The sequence below is a fragment of the Rhamphochromis longiceps genome, linkage group LG7, assembly GCF_057381845.1.
Source record: "Rhamphochromis longiceps isolate RC_006_pf linkage group LG7, R_longiceps_female_GT1.1, whole genome shotgun sequence".
Classification (NCBI taxonomy): Eukaryota; Metazoa; Chordata; class Actinopteri; order Cichliformes; family Cichlidae; genus Rhamphochromis; species Rhamphochromis longiceps.
Window position 1 is genome coordinate 33,885,390 of NC_140563.1, and position 17,607 is coordinate 33,902,996.

The window sequence follows — 17,607 nt, forward strand, 5'->3', positions numbered from 1 at the left end:
CAAAGGAAAAGTTGCATCTTTGGAAACCTTTATTTTAAAGGTAACCTACTCTCTGGTTTGTGTTTGTAGACATTAATGTCTTCTGAGCAACAACAGCAATCACAAGATTTGGTGACCGCTTTGTGGCCAATTTAATCTGGTGCCTACCAGAAACCTTCAGGAAGCACTTGACCTAATGAGCGGACTTCACCAAAGGGTTGCTGACCAGTCTTTAGGCCTATGTGACTGAATAGGTTGCACTCTACTAGGATAGTCTTTTGTAGGAAATCCAAAAAAAAAAGCACTGCATTAACCTAGTCTACTTGAAATAAAAGCAAACATTATTTCAGCTCTGTGCGTACTGACCTCCTTTTGGATTCAGAATCAAGTGACTACAAGATCATCCTCATATTGTAAATTTAGACAAGTTTTGCAAAGCCTACAAGCTACTAAGACCTTAGAACTCCTAAGATGGTAAACATGAGATACTGTGTATTTTGTCATAGATTGTTCTGACACTGTAAATTGTGCACAAAAGTGGAGCTTATGAAACATCACAAACATATGAAAATCCCATGGTTCCAGCTTTTAAAATATATTAAATACAACTTTGTTGTTGTTGTCAAAGGAGCTTGGAAAGAAAAGCGTCTGGACTTCTTTAATTAAGTTGCTTGAAGACGTTTCACCTCTCATCTGAGAAGCTTCTTCAGTTCTAAGGTCAAATGGTGGAGAGTCCCAGATATAATGACACAATGAACACACCCGAAACTCTGGCTGATTGGGACCCACGCCCAGTTTCACACCTTGGCTCAGGCGATTAGAGGATCATCAGGGGGTCCTTTTGTCCCTCTGTGGGGGGTTACTCCCACTAGGTTTATATCTGGGACTCTCCACCATTTGACCTTAGAACTGAAGAAGCTTCTCGGATGAGAGGTGAAACGTCTTCAAGCAACTTAAAGAAGTCCAGACGCTTTTCTTTCCAAGCTCCTTTGACTACGATGACCTGGATGACTGAGAACCTTCACAGACATTTTGTTGTTGTTACTGTTATTGGAAATATAAATTATTTATATTTAATGACAACAATGTTAAAAAAATTTCCTTTATGCTGTATGCCACTAAATGTTCTCCCTTTTGCTTTAGGCAGTTATCAGTCAGGTTTAGTTCTAACACAAAAATGTCTGCATACACAAAGAAGGAAAAAACTAGCACCTTTTGTTTGACAGTTTAAGACAAATCAAATTGTTGATTATTCACAGAGACCTCAGTCAGATGATTTTGTTCTGTCTGTAAGGAAGCTGAATCACTGTCATGCCACCTACCACTATATGCTGCTGTTTTTAACCCAGAGCTTGTTACTACATGTTCTTAAATTAACTTACACACATAGTGAGCTTGTGTGTGTGTGTGTGTGTGTGTGTGTGTGTGTGTGTGTGTGTGTGTGTGTGTGTGTGTGTGAAAGAGAGAGGCAAAAAAACAAAAACAAAACGCATTCATATGCTTCTGTCTGGGTTTCAAATGTCTGCATGCCTTTATCCACGTATTTGTCTTGTGTTCTGTGTGTGTGTCTGTGTGTATTTGCCCCCGACACCACCACAGCACACCACCAACCACAGGAAGAGTGGGAGAGAGAGGAGAGGTGGACACCATGGAGCGGTTAACCTCATGACATCACAAGTGCTGAGATGATTGGCTGCTGCCAAAGGCTAGAAGGTTTATAAGCCAGCCGGTAGCCCTACTTTCAGCAGCATCATCACGGTGAAGCAAACCCAGGAGATAAACTAAAGACAAATCACGTCTCTGTGTTTCTGCTGCAGCCGCTGAACCCCTGAAGCTTCCCTCAACTGCAGACAAGGTCAGAATGAATTCATGACAAATTAACATTATATGTAATATATGAAGTTCTTGTCTGGTGTTTGCATTCCTAATGTCATGGTTAGAGGTGGGAAACTAGCTTAATGTTTATACAAGCTCCTGAAAATGTGCTTTTTTTTTTAGCTTGAAGAATCTATCATTACAATGTGGAAATGTGATTATCAGGTCCTTGATTATATCTGCTGCACTCTCTAGTGCATGTCCAAAAGAATGTACACAGTCCTTTCCTGACTTTAGTGTCCCCACATTCTTAATGATACAGCACTTAGCTATACTTTTGAAAACAGTGTGCTACCTGCTGCATTTTGCAGAAGACTTTCCTAGCTTTAAAATGTCAAAAAGACTCATAAAGAAACATTTTTCCTAGTCTGATATTTAAAAACTGACCGACTGGTACAGAACCCAATCCTTTATGAGAAAGTCCTCTACACGTCATCATCTAACACCAGTGTTGTACATAACAAATAAATGTTACAATGAGAGCAAATCGTCGTAGCAAAGCCAGAAATCATGTGGAAAGTTTTAAGCAAAAAGCATAGAGCAGTTGGAACAGTTAGAGCAGCAAATTAAAGCTTGTTTTTGTTTTTAAACTATCACACTTGACGAACCGTGTAGGTGTCCACATACTTTTGCATATGTATAGGATCTCTTTTAAAGAAATTTGTTTGTAAATGACATTTTTTTTTAATTTTATGATTTTTAATTTCACTATTTTCCCCATAATTAAGCACTAAATGTTAAAGTTTTTGAATAGTTTTAAAAGGCAAATGTCTTTTATTTAGCAAATAAAAAACAAAAAAATAAATTTGTAATGTAATGGTGTAAATAGCCCTTTCTTTGGAAGAAAGAGAGACTTCTAACAAAATCAATCTTAGCTTTTTTTTTTTATTATTCATATTGAAATGACCTTCTCAGGAATTTAAATCAATGCAGAGCAAACTGATAATAAACCCACAAGAGAGTTTGGTTATCCGCTGTGGAGTTTATTGCAGTATCTTATGAGAGTTTGAATTACTGTCTGTGATTGGTTTGAGTCTGTGCAGCTGTTTGATTGGTTTGCCACCAGGGATAGGAAGAGGAAGCTGTGGGCACCAGGAAACCAACTCAGTGTTGACTAGTGATGCTGACAACACGCATACCCACAACAATGCACTGCCAGCTTAAATTTTTGCTGTTAAATATATTTTTGTCAGATATAAATTTAAAAAAACAAAATCCAAATATTTGTCTCTGCTTCCGCTCAATCTTCTGCTTTTCTTACACATAAATTGATTAATCACTAAGCATATTTTAGTCTGGTTCGATCTTCAAAGAATAATCTGTGTAACTAGATTCAGGATCTTTTACTTCGAACAATGAAAACTGTTTACCACAGACAGTTTTGAATGATGGATGGACAAATTGAGACCTGAAAAAAGTCCTTAGCAATACAGACTGGGGGAAATTAAGAGACTCCTGTCAGCCCTCTTGCACTGATAATCTTCTTCACTCTGAATATTTCTTCATTCCAACTTCCTTGCTGCTATAAATCCTGGGTAAACATTTTCAAGTAAAAAGAGGATAGCTTATCTAAAATTCACAGCTGCTTCCTGGTATACTTTCACATGTTTTTTTAGGGTGCTTAAGAAAAAAGCATTGTAAGTTAATGCAATATTAGATGGACAAGTGTTTTATTAAACCCAGTTTGTCTCTGAGATGCTAAAAGTTCAACAAAAGAGTGACTTGTTTGAAAAAAGTACCAGTCACCGGTAACCTGCACCAACCCAAAGAAAAACGCTATGGTTTCAGAGCTCACATAGCATGTAACTTCCTATAAAACCACAATGTGTGTTGTTTTTTTAAATTGTTGGTTTTAATTTAATAAATAAGATAGATGAAACATGTAAATTGCCTTTAAAATTGCTGGCTGATTGGTTACAATTAACCCTGCTTCGACTCTTTAAGTTAAACTAACTCTTGGCATCACTTGAGTGTACAGTTCTAAGAGCAGTATCAAACCTCCTAACCACGACAGCAATAAAGCTAAACCCAACACCTAACCTAATCTTAACCCGAAAACCAATTCTGAAATCCTAAAAAAAGCTATTTGTAAAAGTGAAGTAAAAATCAAACTGTCCTTACTTTAAAGGTCTAAAGCAGTGGTCCTCACCAAGATAGAAAAACAAGAACAATACACACACTTAAAGTTACTTCCATTCCACATGTGCATGTGTGGTTGCTTTTCATGCAAAATCAGCACTTATTTCCCAAGCAGCCCAAGTTAGACCCAGAAAGGACAGAACAAAAATGTCCATGCTTTCAAGGTCTGAAACATAATCCTCACACAGTGCAATATACAAAAATACACGCATACACAGCTACAATTACTGCCACCATACATATGAGGTTGTTTTAACTTAGTCCTGAAATCAGTCCAGACAATAAAGAACAAAATGTCTTTATTATACTTTATTCTCTAGGTTTAAGGTTAAAACTTGTTCTCATAAAGAATGAAAAAATACATGCTCGCATACAGCGACAGAGACATCTGACATTATGCAGTTGCGCTGTGGCTTTCCATTTATAACTTAGTGAATTACACACTATAGGAAAAGTCCATCATTAAAGATAAGCACTTAGACTGTTCCTCCCACAGCAAACACCAACATTAAAGCTTGTTAAAGAACATGACGAGAAAAGAGAAGAAGGAACTAAAAGACATGAACAAAGACAAAACAACAATGAAATAAACCCACTAACAAAATGATTCACATTGTTGCATTGGCTGTGCTTTATTTTTTGGCTCAGCCCATGTACACCAACCACCCTGCTACTGAAAAGTGTTTATTGAGCCTTGACTGAAAATAGTCCTCTACAAAAACACAAAAAGCATCACAGAATAATTCATAGTATTGCAAACTAGACTCAGGCAGTAGAAAATCAAACAAAGTCATTTTTCTAAAAACATTCTCGAACAAAATGAATCTCCTTCTAAATGGTACCTGTTATTTTTCTCCTGTCTTTTTTTTTGGGCTCCAAATTAGTTATGAACCGCCTGCTCATAGTTTGAAAAACCGTGCTTCATAGTGATGCGATTTTCCTGCTGTGATGACAGAGAAAATGTTTTACTGTATCGAACTGAGTCGTCAAAGGCACATAGCTCTCTTTAGCTTTGTAATTAAGGCCTTAATGACTCCCTGGGACATACCAAGGACGGTTAACAGTCATGTGACTGTACAGCCTCCGCTTTTAGGAAGGAATCTGGGTGAGAGGCTGACATGTCATTGTGTTTCCTGTGAAGTTATGGCTTTCAGACGAGTATTTTGGTGCCGAGCGCTTTGTATCATGATTATGATTTATTGTTTTACTGTGATGTTTTATTGTGTGACTTCAAACTGCGTTTTTTCTGGCTTTCTCCTCCAACCAGGCATCAAACTGAGACAATGAAAGTGGCTGTTGTGTTTGTTCTGCTCTTTGCCACAGTTCTCTGCCGGCCGGTGAGACACTTTTGTCAAATCAAAACTACACCCAGATTAAAAATAGATAAATTAACTGAGAACATAACATGTTTTATCATGCCATTTTGTCATAAATTTCACTCTGGTCCCTTTGTTTTTCTAGGCGAGAAAACTTTCCAGTTCAGAGAGCTCTGAGGAAGTGGTAAGTATTCCAAGAGAGGCCGGTGGGAGGTGGTGAGAGAAAGAATGAGACATCCATGGTGTTTTTCTCTTCCACAGGTGAGACGACCAAAACCTCCAGCACTCAGAAAACAGGCGCCTGTGGTTCTTAAGGCTCGTCCCCCACCTGTGCAGGTAAAATATTCATTTTTTGTGTCCATTTATCATTTTGTCAGTTTGCTCTCCTCTCATTCTTTCTTCTCTCTTATCTTCCCTCCAGTATCTTCTCCTTATTTTGTCCTTGCAGTAATGGTTCTCCTCTAATTCTCTGCTGTCTGGGCTGTCAGCCACTTTCACCTACTCACTTAAATCTCACAAGGCACATATGTGATATCTGATAACAAAACCTATTCAAAGTACTGTTTTATGGGAATTCAACAATATTTTACTACATGTTTTATTGTTACATCACAAAAATATAGTAAAAGTGTACAAGTATAATCAGGCAAAAGTCAGAGTAAGGCAGAAACGTGATCAGCTAATTATTAAAGTTTAATAACTGCACAAACACAATTACCAGAAGGCCAAATAGGTAGATTTAAAATGCTTTTTTTGATTGGCTAAAAGTCAAATCCTCAAAAATTGTTCAAAGTAATGTGAACAATGTAAATTATAAAAGGGACGGTACAATATCTTGGACACACCAATATGTTAACATGAGGCAAAGCATCATATGTTTAGATGCACTTCATCTGTGGCTATGTGCTACTGGTAGCTGGAGTTTAGTGAGACTACGGGTAAAATCTTTGTTATACAGAGCAGAGAAAAGCAGGAGAACTAGGATTTTTAAACTTGTAGTTCAATATCTCATTCTGATTTTAGCTGCGAAGTAGAGATGCAACCTTTAAATAATCTCCTCTAGCTGGGTTCAGCTTAAAGTACAAATTTTATAAAAGCAATGAAAGAAAACTAAAGGACGATTTCAAAGATTGTTTCTTCCAAAGAAAGGACTCTTTACAGCAATGATGATTAATCACATTCATTGCACGTCTCCCATCTCGCAGAATGTTGTAGCAGCCGCGGCTGCTGGTTCATATGAGAGCGCAGAGACTTCAGAAGAGGAGGAGGTGAGAGATGAGCAGCAGAGGTCAAAACAGTGATCATTTATGTTACAATGCATTTATTGTTAAACTCTTATAACATTGTGTTTTAATGGTTGTTGCAGCATCAGCAGCAGGTGGCAGCCGAGGCGCTACCTGAAGTCAAATCTGTCGTCACAGACACAACTTCAGATTCGCCCTCTGTTAACAATCAGGACAATGAAGACGGTGATGATGATGATGAAGCAGAGGAGAGTGTGAGTAAAAATGTCCTGTGAAAACCTTTTCATTACTTCTTTAAATAACAGGAATTTATTATTTCAAACAATTAGTCTCATGTGTGTCACATTTCTCAAGCTTAAGTTTAGATATTTGTGTCAATAAAAATTTTAGATATAAAATGTATTTTAGCCATGCCGATGAAGATATGAGTCATGGACAATTTAAACTAAACTACTAGAAAATCAGTAGGAATTTTTGCCAACTTCTATATCTTGTCTACAGGAAACAGAGGAGGAAGAGGAGGAGGAAGATGAATCCAGCGACAGCTCAGAGTCTGGTGAGTCCTCCACGCCTGCTCCTTCTACAGTAGCCCCTGTGGTTGTCACAGAGACACCGGCCCCTGAGTCGACTGATGAGCCCATTGTGGCCACCGTCGTCACCGATACAGCCCGCGGTGACAACCTGGGAGGCTACCCCAGCGAGTACAAGTCCATCGTTTATGTGGAGGAAAAATCCTACCACAAGGCTCCCGGGCCCTACAAGTCCTATGAGTTTGAGGACACAGGAAAGAAGACAGCCTATTCAATGACCGGCGGCAATGAGGTGGAGAAGCTGCCAAAGGTGTATAAGGTACAGTTAGCTTTATCAATTTCTAAAAGACTGAACCAGAATTGGTCCTTAAAGTTAGCAGAATCCCTAACCCTCATTTCCGATTACTGCATTAAAAGGTTAAAATATAATGTTGATAAATATGCAAACTAACCCTCACATCTCTCCTTTGACCTCTAGACTATTTATGTCAACTCTGAACTCCTGGAGGAAGACACCAGCACCCCTGAGGTGGAGAGCCAGGGTCTGGATGCGTCCTCTGGCCCATCTCAGGATCCGGATCCCCGCCAGGCCGATCTGGCAGAGGAAGAGGAGAGCACCAGCACCAGTGACCCTACCACCAGCGAGAGTGAAAGCAGCAGCACCCCAGAGGAAGAAGAGGAGGAGGAGGAAGAGGAGAGCGCCAGCACCACCAGTGATAGCACCAGCCAGGAGGCCGAAGACGAGGAGAGCCAGAGCAGCGAGGAGGCTACAGCCACACCTGGAGCTGCTGACGCTGACTCCGATGAGAGTGACAGCACTGAGAGTGACTCTGATGAGGAAGGGGCAGCACCTGACACCACCACTGACATCCCGGCAGTTATCACTGCCAAATAAGCCCATCTAGGAAATAGAGTGGGCGGTGGTGTCCGAATCACATAATGTGTGCACACTGCATCCATGTGCAAAGAGCCCCCTCCCGAGCCCTTTTCCCCTGCAAGGTCCAATAGGGATGACCAAGGCTGAATTATTATTGACTCATGTTTTCAGCTGATATTTCCATGAAAATCTGTGCATCATCTAACAAAGCACATGTGTTTTGCTCTCTAGGGTTTTGGCTAAATAAACCATTAACGCCTTTATCCTGTGGTCCTTGTAAATCTCATCTTTGATCCAGTAGGGGAAAAGAAGTTAATTGAACTTTAAAAATGACGACTGCTACCTGTAACAGGAGGTTGACCGACCTCATGATCTTTGCCCCTTCCCCTTCTCCCTTCTCTTCCAGCAGGGTACAAGGTCAAAACTGATAAAGAACAAAAACGCTGACAAAGTTGAGTCCTCTTGTCTACACTAGCACAAAACTGCCATTTACTATTAATTAATAACTGCAATACGCAAACATACAAAGTTCTTATGCTTAATAAATAAATGCAAATGCACATTTTATATTTAAATACATTTGTAATACTTGTAATCATTTTGAAAATAATCAAATTTAAAACTGACATTAAGTCACACATTTGCTGCCAGTGTGGCTTAGCTTTTTTGCTCGCTAACATTACATTTTGCTGGTGTAGATAAAAGGATCCAGGCAAAGAACAAAAAAATTCTTCTATTACAGGGTTCAATCAGATATAGATACAGTACACACATACAGACAACACAGCCCTGTTTATTTGCACAGTTGCTACCTACACTACATGTTGTTTGTCCCATGTTGTTTACTGTAATGTACCATAATGTACCATTTCTAAAATATTAATAAAGTTCTTTTTCATAAAAAACCCCCATCTTGGTTGTGTAAGCATAAACACTATTCTGAAGCTTACCGCATAGTCCTGTGAAAAAGTTTACACAAGACTCTATGTGGTGAAAAACTAACTGCACGGCACGTAATTCAGTAGCTCGCAGAACTAGCATTAGCAGCAATAACTTCAAGTAATGATTTTATATGACTTGATCAGTATCTCACATCATTTCCCCCCCACACTTGATCCAGTTTATTTAAGGTTGCAGGCATTCATTTATGCACAGCTCTGTTGAGGTCCTGTGGCTACAAAACAAACCCAAATCATCACACTTCCACCGCCATGCTTGACAGCTAGTATGAGGTCTTTGTTTTGATATGCTGCGTTTGGTTTTCACCAAATGTGGCGCTGTGGATTCTGGCTGTGGATATGGATTTGCAAAACATCTTTGCTTCACCAAAGGACATTGTTCTAGAAGTTCAATTTGATTCAGTTCTATTCAATAATATTAAATAATGGTAAATCACATACAAGGTCATCTCAGGGCACTTTATATTATTATATTGTAAGGTACTGGCCCCACAACAATATAGACGTGACCCCAACAATCAGAAGATCCCTATGAGCAAACAATTTGAAGTCTTTTACACATGATTGCTATGTTGCTAAATACAGTAAGCAAGGCAACAGTGATATAGAGAAATACAAAATTATTAAAGTGGAGAAAAGTAGAGATCGTAAACAACTGAAAGGTTTGGTAGACTTGTATCCAGCCATTTTTAAAAAAGTTTAAAGGGAACAATCTTAACAATTAATGTCACTCATGTCTGTGTGGTAACTTTGATGCTGGAGCCTAACAAGTACTGAAAAATATTCTCATAAACAAGGGAATCTGAACAGCTGACTCTTTCAGTCAAATTGGAAGCAAAACTACACAAACCACAATACTGCTCAACTTTAATCTCAAATGTTAATGGGTTATAAATGTTTTTAATGGGTAATATAAAAATATATATATTAAAAAATAGGTTATATATATAATTTCTCCTCATGCAGTATTTATGATTCAAGAGAGAAATTAGCTATAGTACTAATCCTTGAATGGTGGGCCTTACTCCCTGGTGGGTTATGAAACATACATTTTTCTTCCCCACAATAACAACAAACCAGTAAACAACTGGAAAATTATAAGTTAAAAGTGTTTATGTATTATTTGTAAAATCAATGCATAATTCAGCTAGTGTGTGATTGTGATTTTTGGTACTGAAGTCAAGTTTTGTTAATTTCCCCGTTTCTTTAAAAGTTAAATCATGAGGTCAAAGCCTGGCCCAGAATGAACCCTGGCACAATGTATAGGCTGAATCTAAAAGACTGTTTGCCCAGACTTCGCCTTCCATTCTGTTTATGTTCTACTGTCTGTCAAATGCGTAATACACACATTTAAACACATGTGCAGACACATAAATGCAGACGTTAGACAGATTGCAGAGTATAATCAGTTCTCCCAGACTGCAGCAGTGAAGATCCTCAGGCAAAAAGACAAGAAAATTAAAAATAAAGTAAAGTGTGATGCTGTGCTTCTCAAGACTGTGAGCTGCATGATGTTGAGAAATGTACAGTGCAATACTGAAACAACACATCTTATTATGCATTTGATATGTCATGCCCTGAGCATATGCAGGACTGAAAACAAAGAAATGTGCTCTTTAAAAAGAACCCTGATTACAAATATATTTGTAGTTTCAATTTCATGTAACCTTAATTACTAGACTTGTGCTTACTTTTGGTCTCATGAATTTTGTATAGATTCGAATATTAATTTATTTTGTCTATTAAGTTGTGCAGGATTACCTTATGTCTTTGCAGAATTTGGTCTTTTAAATTTCCATTCATACCTGCTTATGCTGGTACAGTTTCAGTGTTACATCATCTGAGTAGTACGTTGGGAAGAAGAGTGAGTCTTGACTATAGGAGATGCTTTCAAGAAAAACAGTGCTTTGCCATTAATCCACAGCCCAAACAGTAACAGGTTCAAATTAACAAGAACATCGGCAATTTCACTATTCTCTTAATAAAAAAATTATAAAATCTATAAAAAAAGTGTCATAGCATCCATCCAACATGTTCACATGCTCAAACATGGCTAATAATAACTGGGCTTGTAGGTAACAGAATAGAATAGAATAGAATACTTTTATTGTCACTATACAGTTGTACAATGAGATTGCGAGCATCTCCAACTCAGTAGAAACATGTGTGTGTGTGTGTGGGGGGGGGGCACAGTTCTGCAGCACTATATACATATGAACAGGACTAACAGAAAAAAAAATATAAAATGTAAGCAGGCTGAACAACTTGAAACCAGGGTGGGAACTGACTTTCATGATGTTTGCTGCTCTGCTGAGGCAGCAGGAGGAATAAATGTCAATCAGGGAGGGGAGAGGGCAGCCAATGATCTTCTGTGCTGCCTTGACTGCACTCTGAAGCCTTGCTCTGTCCGCCTTAGTGCCTCTGCCGTATCATACGCAGTATGTTAGCAGGCTCTCAATGGATAAGTGGTAGAAGGTCAGCAGCAGGCTGGAGTCCAGCTTGTACTTCCTGAGGACCCTCAGAAAGTGCAGCCGCTGCTGGGCCTTCTTGACGACCCCTGAGATGTTGTCTATCCAGGAGATGTCAGCGGAGATGAGGACACCAAGGAACACACTCCCCGTTGATGTATAGTGGGGCTAAGTCAGTGCTCTGCCTCCTGAAGTCGACAATGACCTCTTTGGTTTCCCTGGTGTACAGTGCAGGGTTGTTTTCTGAACGCCATGCTGCCAACTTCAGGACTTCCTATCTGTAGTCTGCCTTGTCTCCCTTTGAGATGAGTCTGACTACCGTGGTGTCATCAGCAAACTTGATGAAGAGGTTGTTGTGGTTAGTTGGACTGCAGTTGTGGGTATAGAGAGAATACAATACCTGGAAATACCTGGAAAACATGTAATGTCTGCAAATTTTGAACAAACATAAGTTTGAGTTAGGAAACAAACTAACTAACAAACAAACTAACTAACTAACTATGAATTTTAACCAAGAAATTCGAAGAATTTTTGTTAGCATTTAGTCTTTGGATCAATTTTCTGCTTAAAATTTAGTTAATTGAATTTATTGATTTATGTGTTAAATGCAACACATCTCGGAACTATGGATGAGTAGAAGGTAGGAAGCTCCTCAAGGAGATGAAGACTGGAAGCTAAAATTAGGAAAGGATGAACTGAGGTGCAGAAGACAACATGACGTCCATAACTGAGGCTCTAGAAAGTGCTAAATACATATACCAGAGAGATATGTAGGAATGTGTTTGTGTAGGAATATGTTAAAACTAATTCAGACAGTATTTGAGCTAGCACAGAAGCTTGAATGGGCTTGCTCGAATTTATCTATCAGATTTTTAACAATCCTTTGCCCCATGTCTTCCACAGACAACCAGATGTTCTCAGTTGCAGATATAAAAATCTGTAATTTCCTTTTTTTTCTTTTTAGCCCTTTTAGCTTCCCATTAGTTTTGGTTTATTGTGTCATTTTTCCCAGTGCATCTCTTTTACGGTTATTATTATCCTTTTGAATATTATTTGCTATTAGAATTTAGAATTTATTGCCCTACTTCTTATTAAATCATTACAATCACCACTTTTGTTATTGTTAATTTTGTGTTTCAAATCATATTTATTGTTTCTTTGATCATTTTACTTGCAGATTTGACTCTGTACACATCCTAACGGTCGACTTCTGCCAAAAACTGAATTCCTCAACTAACAGAAACTGTAATAATTAACCATTCCCACTAGATGGAGCTAGACAGGTCGTTGTTATAGCTCAATGCTGAGCTTCTTATCCACCCAGCTAAGACAACCCTATTTTGGTTCTTGACGAGTAATCCAGGCATCACACAAACAGACATACAGGCATAGGCTATAGTATTCTTTATTTCTTTTTTGCTTTATTTCCTAAAATCTGTAGATTAACATAAAAAACAAGAATCCATTAATCTGTTTTTGTTCTCTATAAATTTAAAAATTCAATTTGCCAAATTGTGTCTGTTCTTTGAATTTTTGTGGTGATAAATTGTCATTTATTGCACATTCCTAAGAATAAAGGGATAAACTACAAATAAAAGCGTTTTGTAAAAAGTATTTACTTATTTACAACTCTTATCTATGAGTCACAATTAGTGTGCAGTTGGACCTTCACATCTGATTTCATAACAAAACCTTTAGAGATGGTGATAACGAGACTTCGTTAACTAATGCATGATGTCCATAGAGCCTCAGCCACTTTTTATACAATTACAATTAATCAAAGAATGCTTTCAGACATGTAAATGATTGTTTATTGGGCCCAAATGTATTCTGCAGCAGGACAAAAACCCCAAAACACAGCCATAGTCATTAAGAACTATCTTCAGTACAAAGAAGAACTGGAAGTGATGGTTTGGCCCCCACAGAGCCCTGATATTAACATCATCGAGTGTGTCTGGGATTACATGAAGAGACAAAACGATGTGAGGATGCCTACATCCGCAGAAGATCTGTGGCTCATTCTCCAAGAAGAATTGTTGCTGTTTTAAAGGCAAAGGGTGGCCACACCAAATATTGATTTGATGTTGATTTCTCTTTTGTTCATTCACTGCATGTTGTTGGTTGATGAAAAATAAATGATTAACACTTCCATTTTTGAAATCATTCTTTATTTATAGCTCACCTGCCTAAAACGTTTAATTTAAGAATTAAATGATGATATAAATATGACCATATTTTTTTTATTCTGTATGGATTTTTTTTCTTTATTAGAAAAAAAAAACAGCAGTTGTTGTATAATCAGGCATATTAGGTCCAAACAAGTCCAAAGCAGTATAAAACAGTAACAATCAGCAACATTTAGGTCTTCTTTTGCCTCTCTGTTCTACATTTAATCTGTGAACATGTACATTTATAGCGTGCAATTACAGAACCCCACTGTGGTAAGGACTCACCAGCATGTACAGACAAGACCTGACGCGACACACCCTCCCCAGTCTATAAACACACTGCTGTGGGATACATATTCTGGATACCTCACGAAGAGTAATAACCTTTTGTTGTTGTTTTGTAAAATTTAATCAGTAACCATCGCTTGCCTTGGATGTTTTTTCTGCTTGGCCACATATCTTTACACTTCCAACATATCAGCAGATCTTTCCAGAAAACCTGAAGTTAATTTTAACACATTGTAAGAATTGTCCTCAAAGCTGCAATAAACATGCAAACAGAGTATTTTCATTTAATATAATTAAATATTTAAGTGCTTTTGTTTGTATGAAATATGCTATGAAGCAATAGCTTTTACCTAAAAACTGCAGGTCATCCACTCCATTTCATAGGACTAAACAGCAGTGAAAGATTAAAAATTCGTCTAAATATACATTTAGTAGCACACACACACACACACACACACATATAAAGAAACATTTTCTTTACTGACAGTTCACAGTACTAGTAAGCATGAGTGAAATCATCCATTTGAACCAGACTTCACACACTTTGCTTTTTGTAACTCTGCAATGTCTCTAATGTTAATTTAAAATTGGCTTTAAGAAAGTATTGCCTTATCATCATGCCATCACATTCTCTGCCCTGTTATTTAGACTTCTAAATTTAAGATGTCTCTTAATTCTGCTGATTGCATGCTAAAAAGGGGGAGTTAAAAGGTAACACAACCTCTGTTACTTCTTTAAGGGAAAAAAATGGATTCAAAATAATTCAGCATCCTATTGGCACTTCTCATTCTGTACACGTTTTAAAGAATCAGATTTTATTGTATATGTCCAATGTTTCTCAGTGTAAACCAATGTTTTATTGCTGTCTTTCTAAGTTACTGCAACATGCAAAGCAGAGTTCTGATTGTGATGATCCGATACCCATCAAACCAGTGCATAAGCACTTCTTTTTTAAAGCCATTTTTAAATACAAGCAAAAGAATTTATAAAAAAGCAAACTGGGAAAAAATATGAAGACTTTATTTTTTCTAAATTGGATAGAAAGTGTCCACAGGCGGCTCACTAAAGTCAAACATTTGTTCAACAATATGGCTCTCGTTGTCTGACTGTTGCTCAGTTGTCTCCTCTGTTGTCAGTAATGGGAGCTGCTGTTGGAATCAGCACCGTAAAGCACTGATCGCATGTTGGTGTGGCATTGACAGATGGGGTTGGCGTTGCTGGAAGGGGCGTCGTCTTCATCACAATTGGTTGGTCAGTACCCATTGTGCTTACTTCAGGAGGGACTGTACTCCCCTCTTCAACAGTTGTCATCGCAGTAGAGGTCGTGACTGGCGTGGTCACTTCGGGATCGATAATCTCCTCAGAGGACAACCCCCCCTCCTCAGATGATTGACTTTCTGAAGATTCGCTGGAGCTCATGGAGTTGAAAGCATCCCCAGTGAACCTGTGGTGATAATGTTGGATTTTGTGGTCGGGGATATCGGCATCATGATGCCTTCTGAAAGCCATCTGTGGTGGGAAAACCAAATAATAGAGACAATACCCTCAGATTCTGTTAAATAAGCAAAAATCTGTGTTTGTCTGACAGAAAAATATAATTTTGATGACGGTGTTAAAAGGTTTAAAAACACTTTTAATGTAGCCCCACAATTCGCCGAAACATAAATTTTATGTCCCTTAAAGTTACAGAGAAATGTTTTAAAACGATCCCGAAACAACCATTAATCAGCACAGACTTCTTACACGCTACTGTCACATTTGGAAGAAAACATCATTCAACGTGAAAATATCCCAACAAAGACCAAATGTATGAATAGAATTTTTCATTTAGGACAGGTTATAAATGAAAAAGATGGAAAATTACCTTACTGTGATATAAGTTGAGGATAAATGCCACGATGAGGAAGTATCATAAAATAAATTGAAAATTTCAAAAAAATGTTTTTTATTCATAAAAAAGGTAGATTGAAACTGGTTGAAATCCAGTAAACAATCTAAATGCTCAAATGGACTAAAATCCTTTGCACATAATCCTATTTGTTTTATATAAACATTTGCGTGCTGTTGGATGTGTGGTTTGGGAGTATGTAGGCTGTAGTTGTTTGGATGGCACTAATCCCAAAGTGTCATCCCAAATCATAGCGTGTATAAAAAGATGGACATATCCGCTGTGACGCCGCCCACTGGTTTGTGAAACCCCGCCTTTAAGCCTTGTGGCTGAGCATCTTGGTGTTTTGAAACAGGGCGGGATGAGGGTTTATCTGCTCATAAAACCAAGGGATACACATCTGTATGATAGCTATGCTGAAAATTACAGAGTAGATCAGCACAAAGTAATTTACTGAGCAAACTTCATGTTTTGTGTTTAACCTAGTGGTTCAAACCTTAAAATCAGCAGCAAAGTACATCTGACTTCTTTTTGAAACCAATGGAGTCACTCCCCACTGTTCATTTGAAGGACTGCAGAGTGATGTCATGTTTCAGACCAAGACCTATGCCAGTAGACACTATGCATCCCAAAGTGTTGGCTAGTTTAATCAACTAATTACTCAAGTTGAGGGTCACACATCCCAAGGGGCACAGCTTCCTGTAACGCCAACAAATTGGTAGAAATCTATGAAATGCGGTTGAGTTCAAGTAAAAAGTGGAATAAAATGGAGAAACTCGAGTAAAATATAAATATCTCAAGTATCTCAAGCTGAGACAGATGGCAAGAAAACAGCTTAAGTGAGGAAGATAAGAGAAGTTTGCGGTTCCTTTGCGGGTTAACTTACTGGCTTGGCAGATGTTGTTGTAAGAAGGGCGATGACGAGGGCGGTTTTCAGAAGTTCCATTTCTGATTGATTGCTGTCTGTGAAGGAGGGAAACCACAGAGAAAAACAGTCACACAATCCAGAAACAAGACACTCTGACAGGGTGGGCATGACGGATGTACACCGAAACGTGTTATAAATGAAATTAAAATTTAATTAACAGTTGTTCATAGAAGCAGTTATCATCATCAAATTTTATAAAGTATGAATTAAAAAACAAAATACAATCTGTTAAACTAATAATAAGAAGAATAAAAGAAAAAACTCACCACTTTCTGGTCTGTAGTTTATAAATTCTTTTAAATCCTCTGTAAAATCAATCCAACTCTCTGCTGCTGTTTGTTGTTTATCAGTGTGCAAAGGTGTGTGACTTCAGTGGAGACAGTGGCTCATATATACTGCCTGGCAGAGAGCTGGGCTGGGCATGGCTGTGACGAGGACCTGAGAGAAGGATTGAGTAATACTGTGTTTTCCAGGGCCAGAGTGAAAGGGAGGGACAGGACAGAAGGTTTTTAGCACACAATATAACTCACCAAAATGCTACAAAATTAGCACTGAGATTATTTATCGTGTCTGCTGAGTTATGAGCTTTACTGGCAGATGCTTGCATTGTTTTGATGATCAGAATTAAAGACGGGCTCTGAGTCTGTGTAAATACCTTCTTGTAAATGAATAATTACACCTCAATGAGTTTAACGGGATATACAAATGGGAGCTCAGCGTGAGGGGTTGAAATTGGATTTTGCTCCAATTTCAAACCCTCACTCTGAGCTGTCTTTTTATTTATCATTAAATCATTAAGTCTGTTAAATCTAATTTCATGCAAACACTAAGACCTTTACAGAGTGTTGGAGCTTAAAGAACATTTTGCTGTGATCTTTAATCTGTGATCTTTAAAAGTGTTAGCAGGTGTCGTAAAAGGGGGTATGTTAGGCACAAGGGGGTGATGAA

General features: G+C 38.1%; 2 protein-coding genes across 2 annotated transcripts; one reads left to right on the top strand and one right to left on the bottom strand.

Moving 5' to 3' along the window:
• The first annotated feature begins 1,704 nt into the window (after positions 1-1,704).
• spp1 (secreted phosphoprotein 1) lies at positions 1,705-8,211 on the top strand. Its single transcript, XM_085411195.1, has 8 exons — positions 1,705-1,834; positions 5,261-5,330; positions 5,455-5,493; positions 5,571-5,645; positions 6,515-6,577; positions 6,676-6,807; positions 7,055-7,402; positions 7,562-8,211. Exons 2-8 carry the CDS (start codon positions 5,277-5,279, stop codon positions 7,976-7,978), a joined length of 1,128 nt encoding a protein of 375 aa, XP_085267321.1. The 5' UTR covers positions 1,705-1,834; positions 5,261-5,276; the 3' UTR covers positions 7,979-8,211.
• A 5,363-nt stretch (positions 8,212-13,574) lies between these two features.
• Positions 13,575-17,362, bottom strand: LOC146665706 (uncharacterized). The gene is made up of 3 exons (XM_085411196.1): positions 16,926-17,362; positions 16,618-16,694; positions 13,575-15,352 (listed from the first exon to the last, which is right to left on the bottom strand). Exons 2-3 carry the CDS (start codon positions 16,675-16,677, stop codon positions 14,957-14,959), a joined length of 456 nt encoding a protein of 151 aa, XP_085267322.1. The 5' UTR covers positions 16,678-16,694; positions 16,926-17,362; the 3' UTR covers positions 13,575-14,956.
• Positions 17,363-17,607: the final 245 nt, after the last annotated feature.

Bases quoted from the DNA above. Each gene is read 5' to 3' on its own strand.
- LOC146665706 (XM_085411196.1), bottom strand. From the start codon at position 16,677: ATGGAACTTCTGAAAACCGCCCTCGTCATCGCCCTTCTTACAACAACA. The intron at 15,353-16,617 runs GTAAGTTAACCC...TTCCCACCACAG, and splicing joins CAACAACATCTGCCAAGCCA to ATGGCTTTCAGAAGGCATCA.
- spp1 (XM_085411195.1), top strand. From the start codon at position 5,277: ATGAAAGTGGCTGTTGTGTTTGTTCTGCTCTTTGCCACAGTTCTCTGC. The intron at 5,494-5,570 runs GTAAGTATTCCA...TCTCTTCCACAG, and splicing joins CAGAGAGCTCTGAGGAAGTG to GTGAGACGACCAAAACCTCC. The intron at 7,403-7,561 runs GTACAGTTAGCT...TTTGACCTCTAG, and splicing joins AGCTGCCAAAGGTGTATAAG to ACTATTTATGTCAACTCTGA.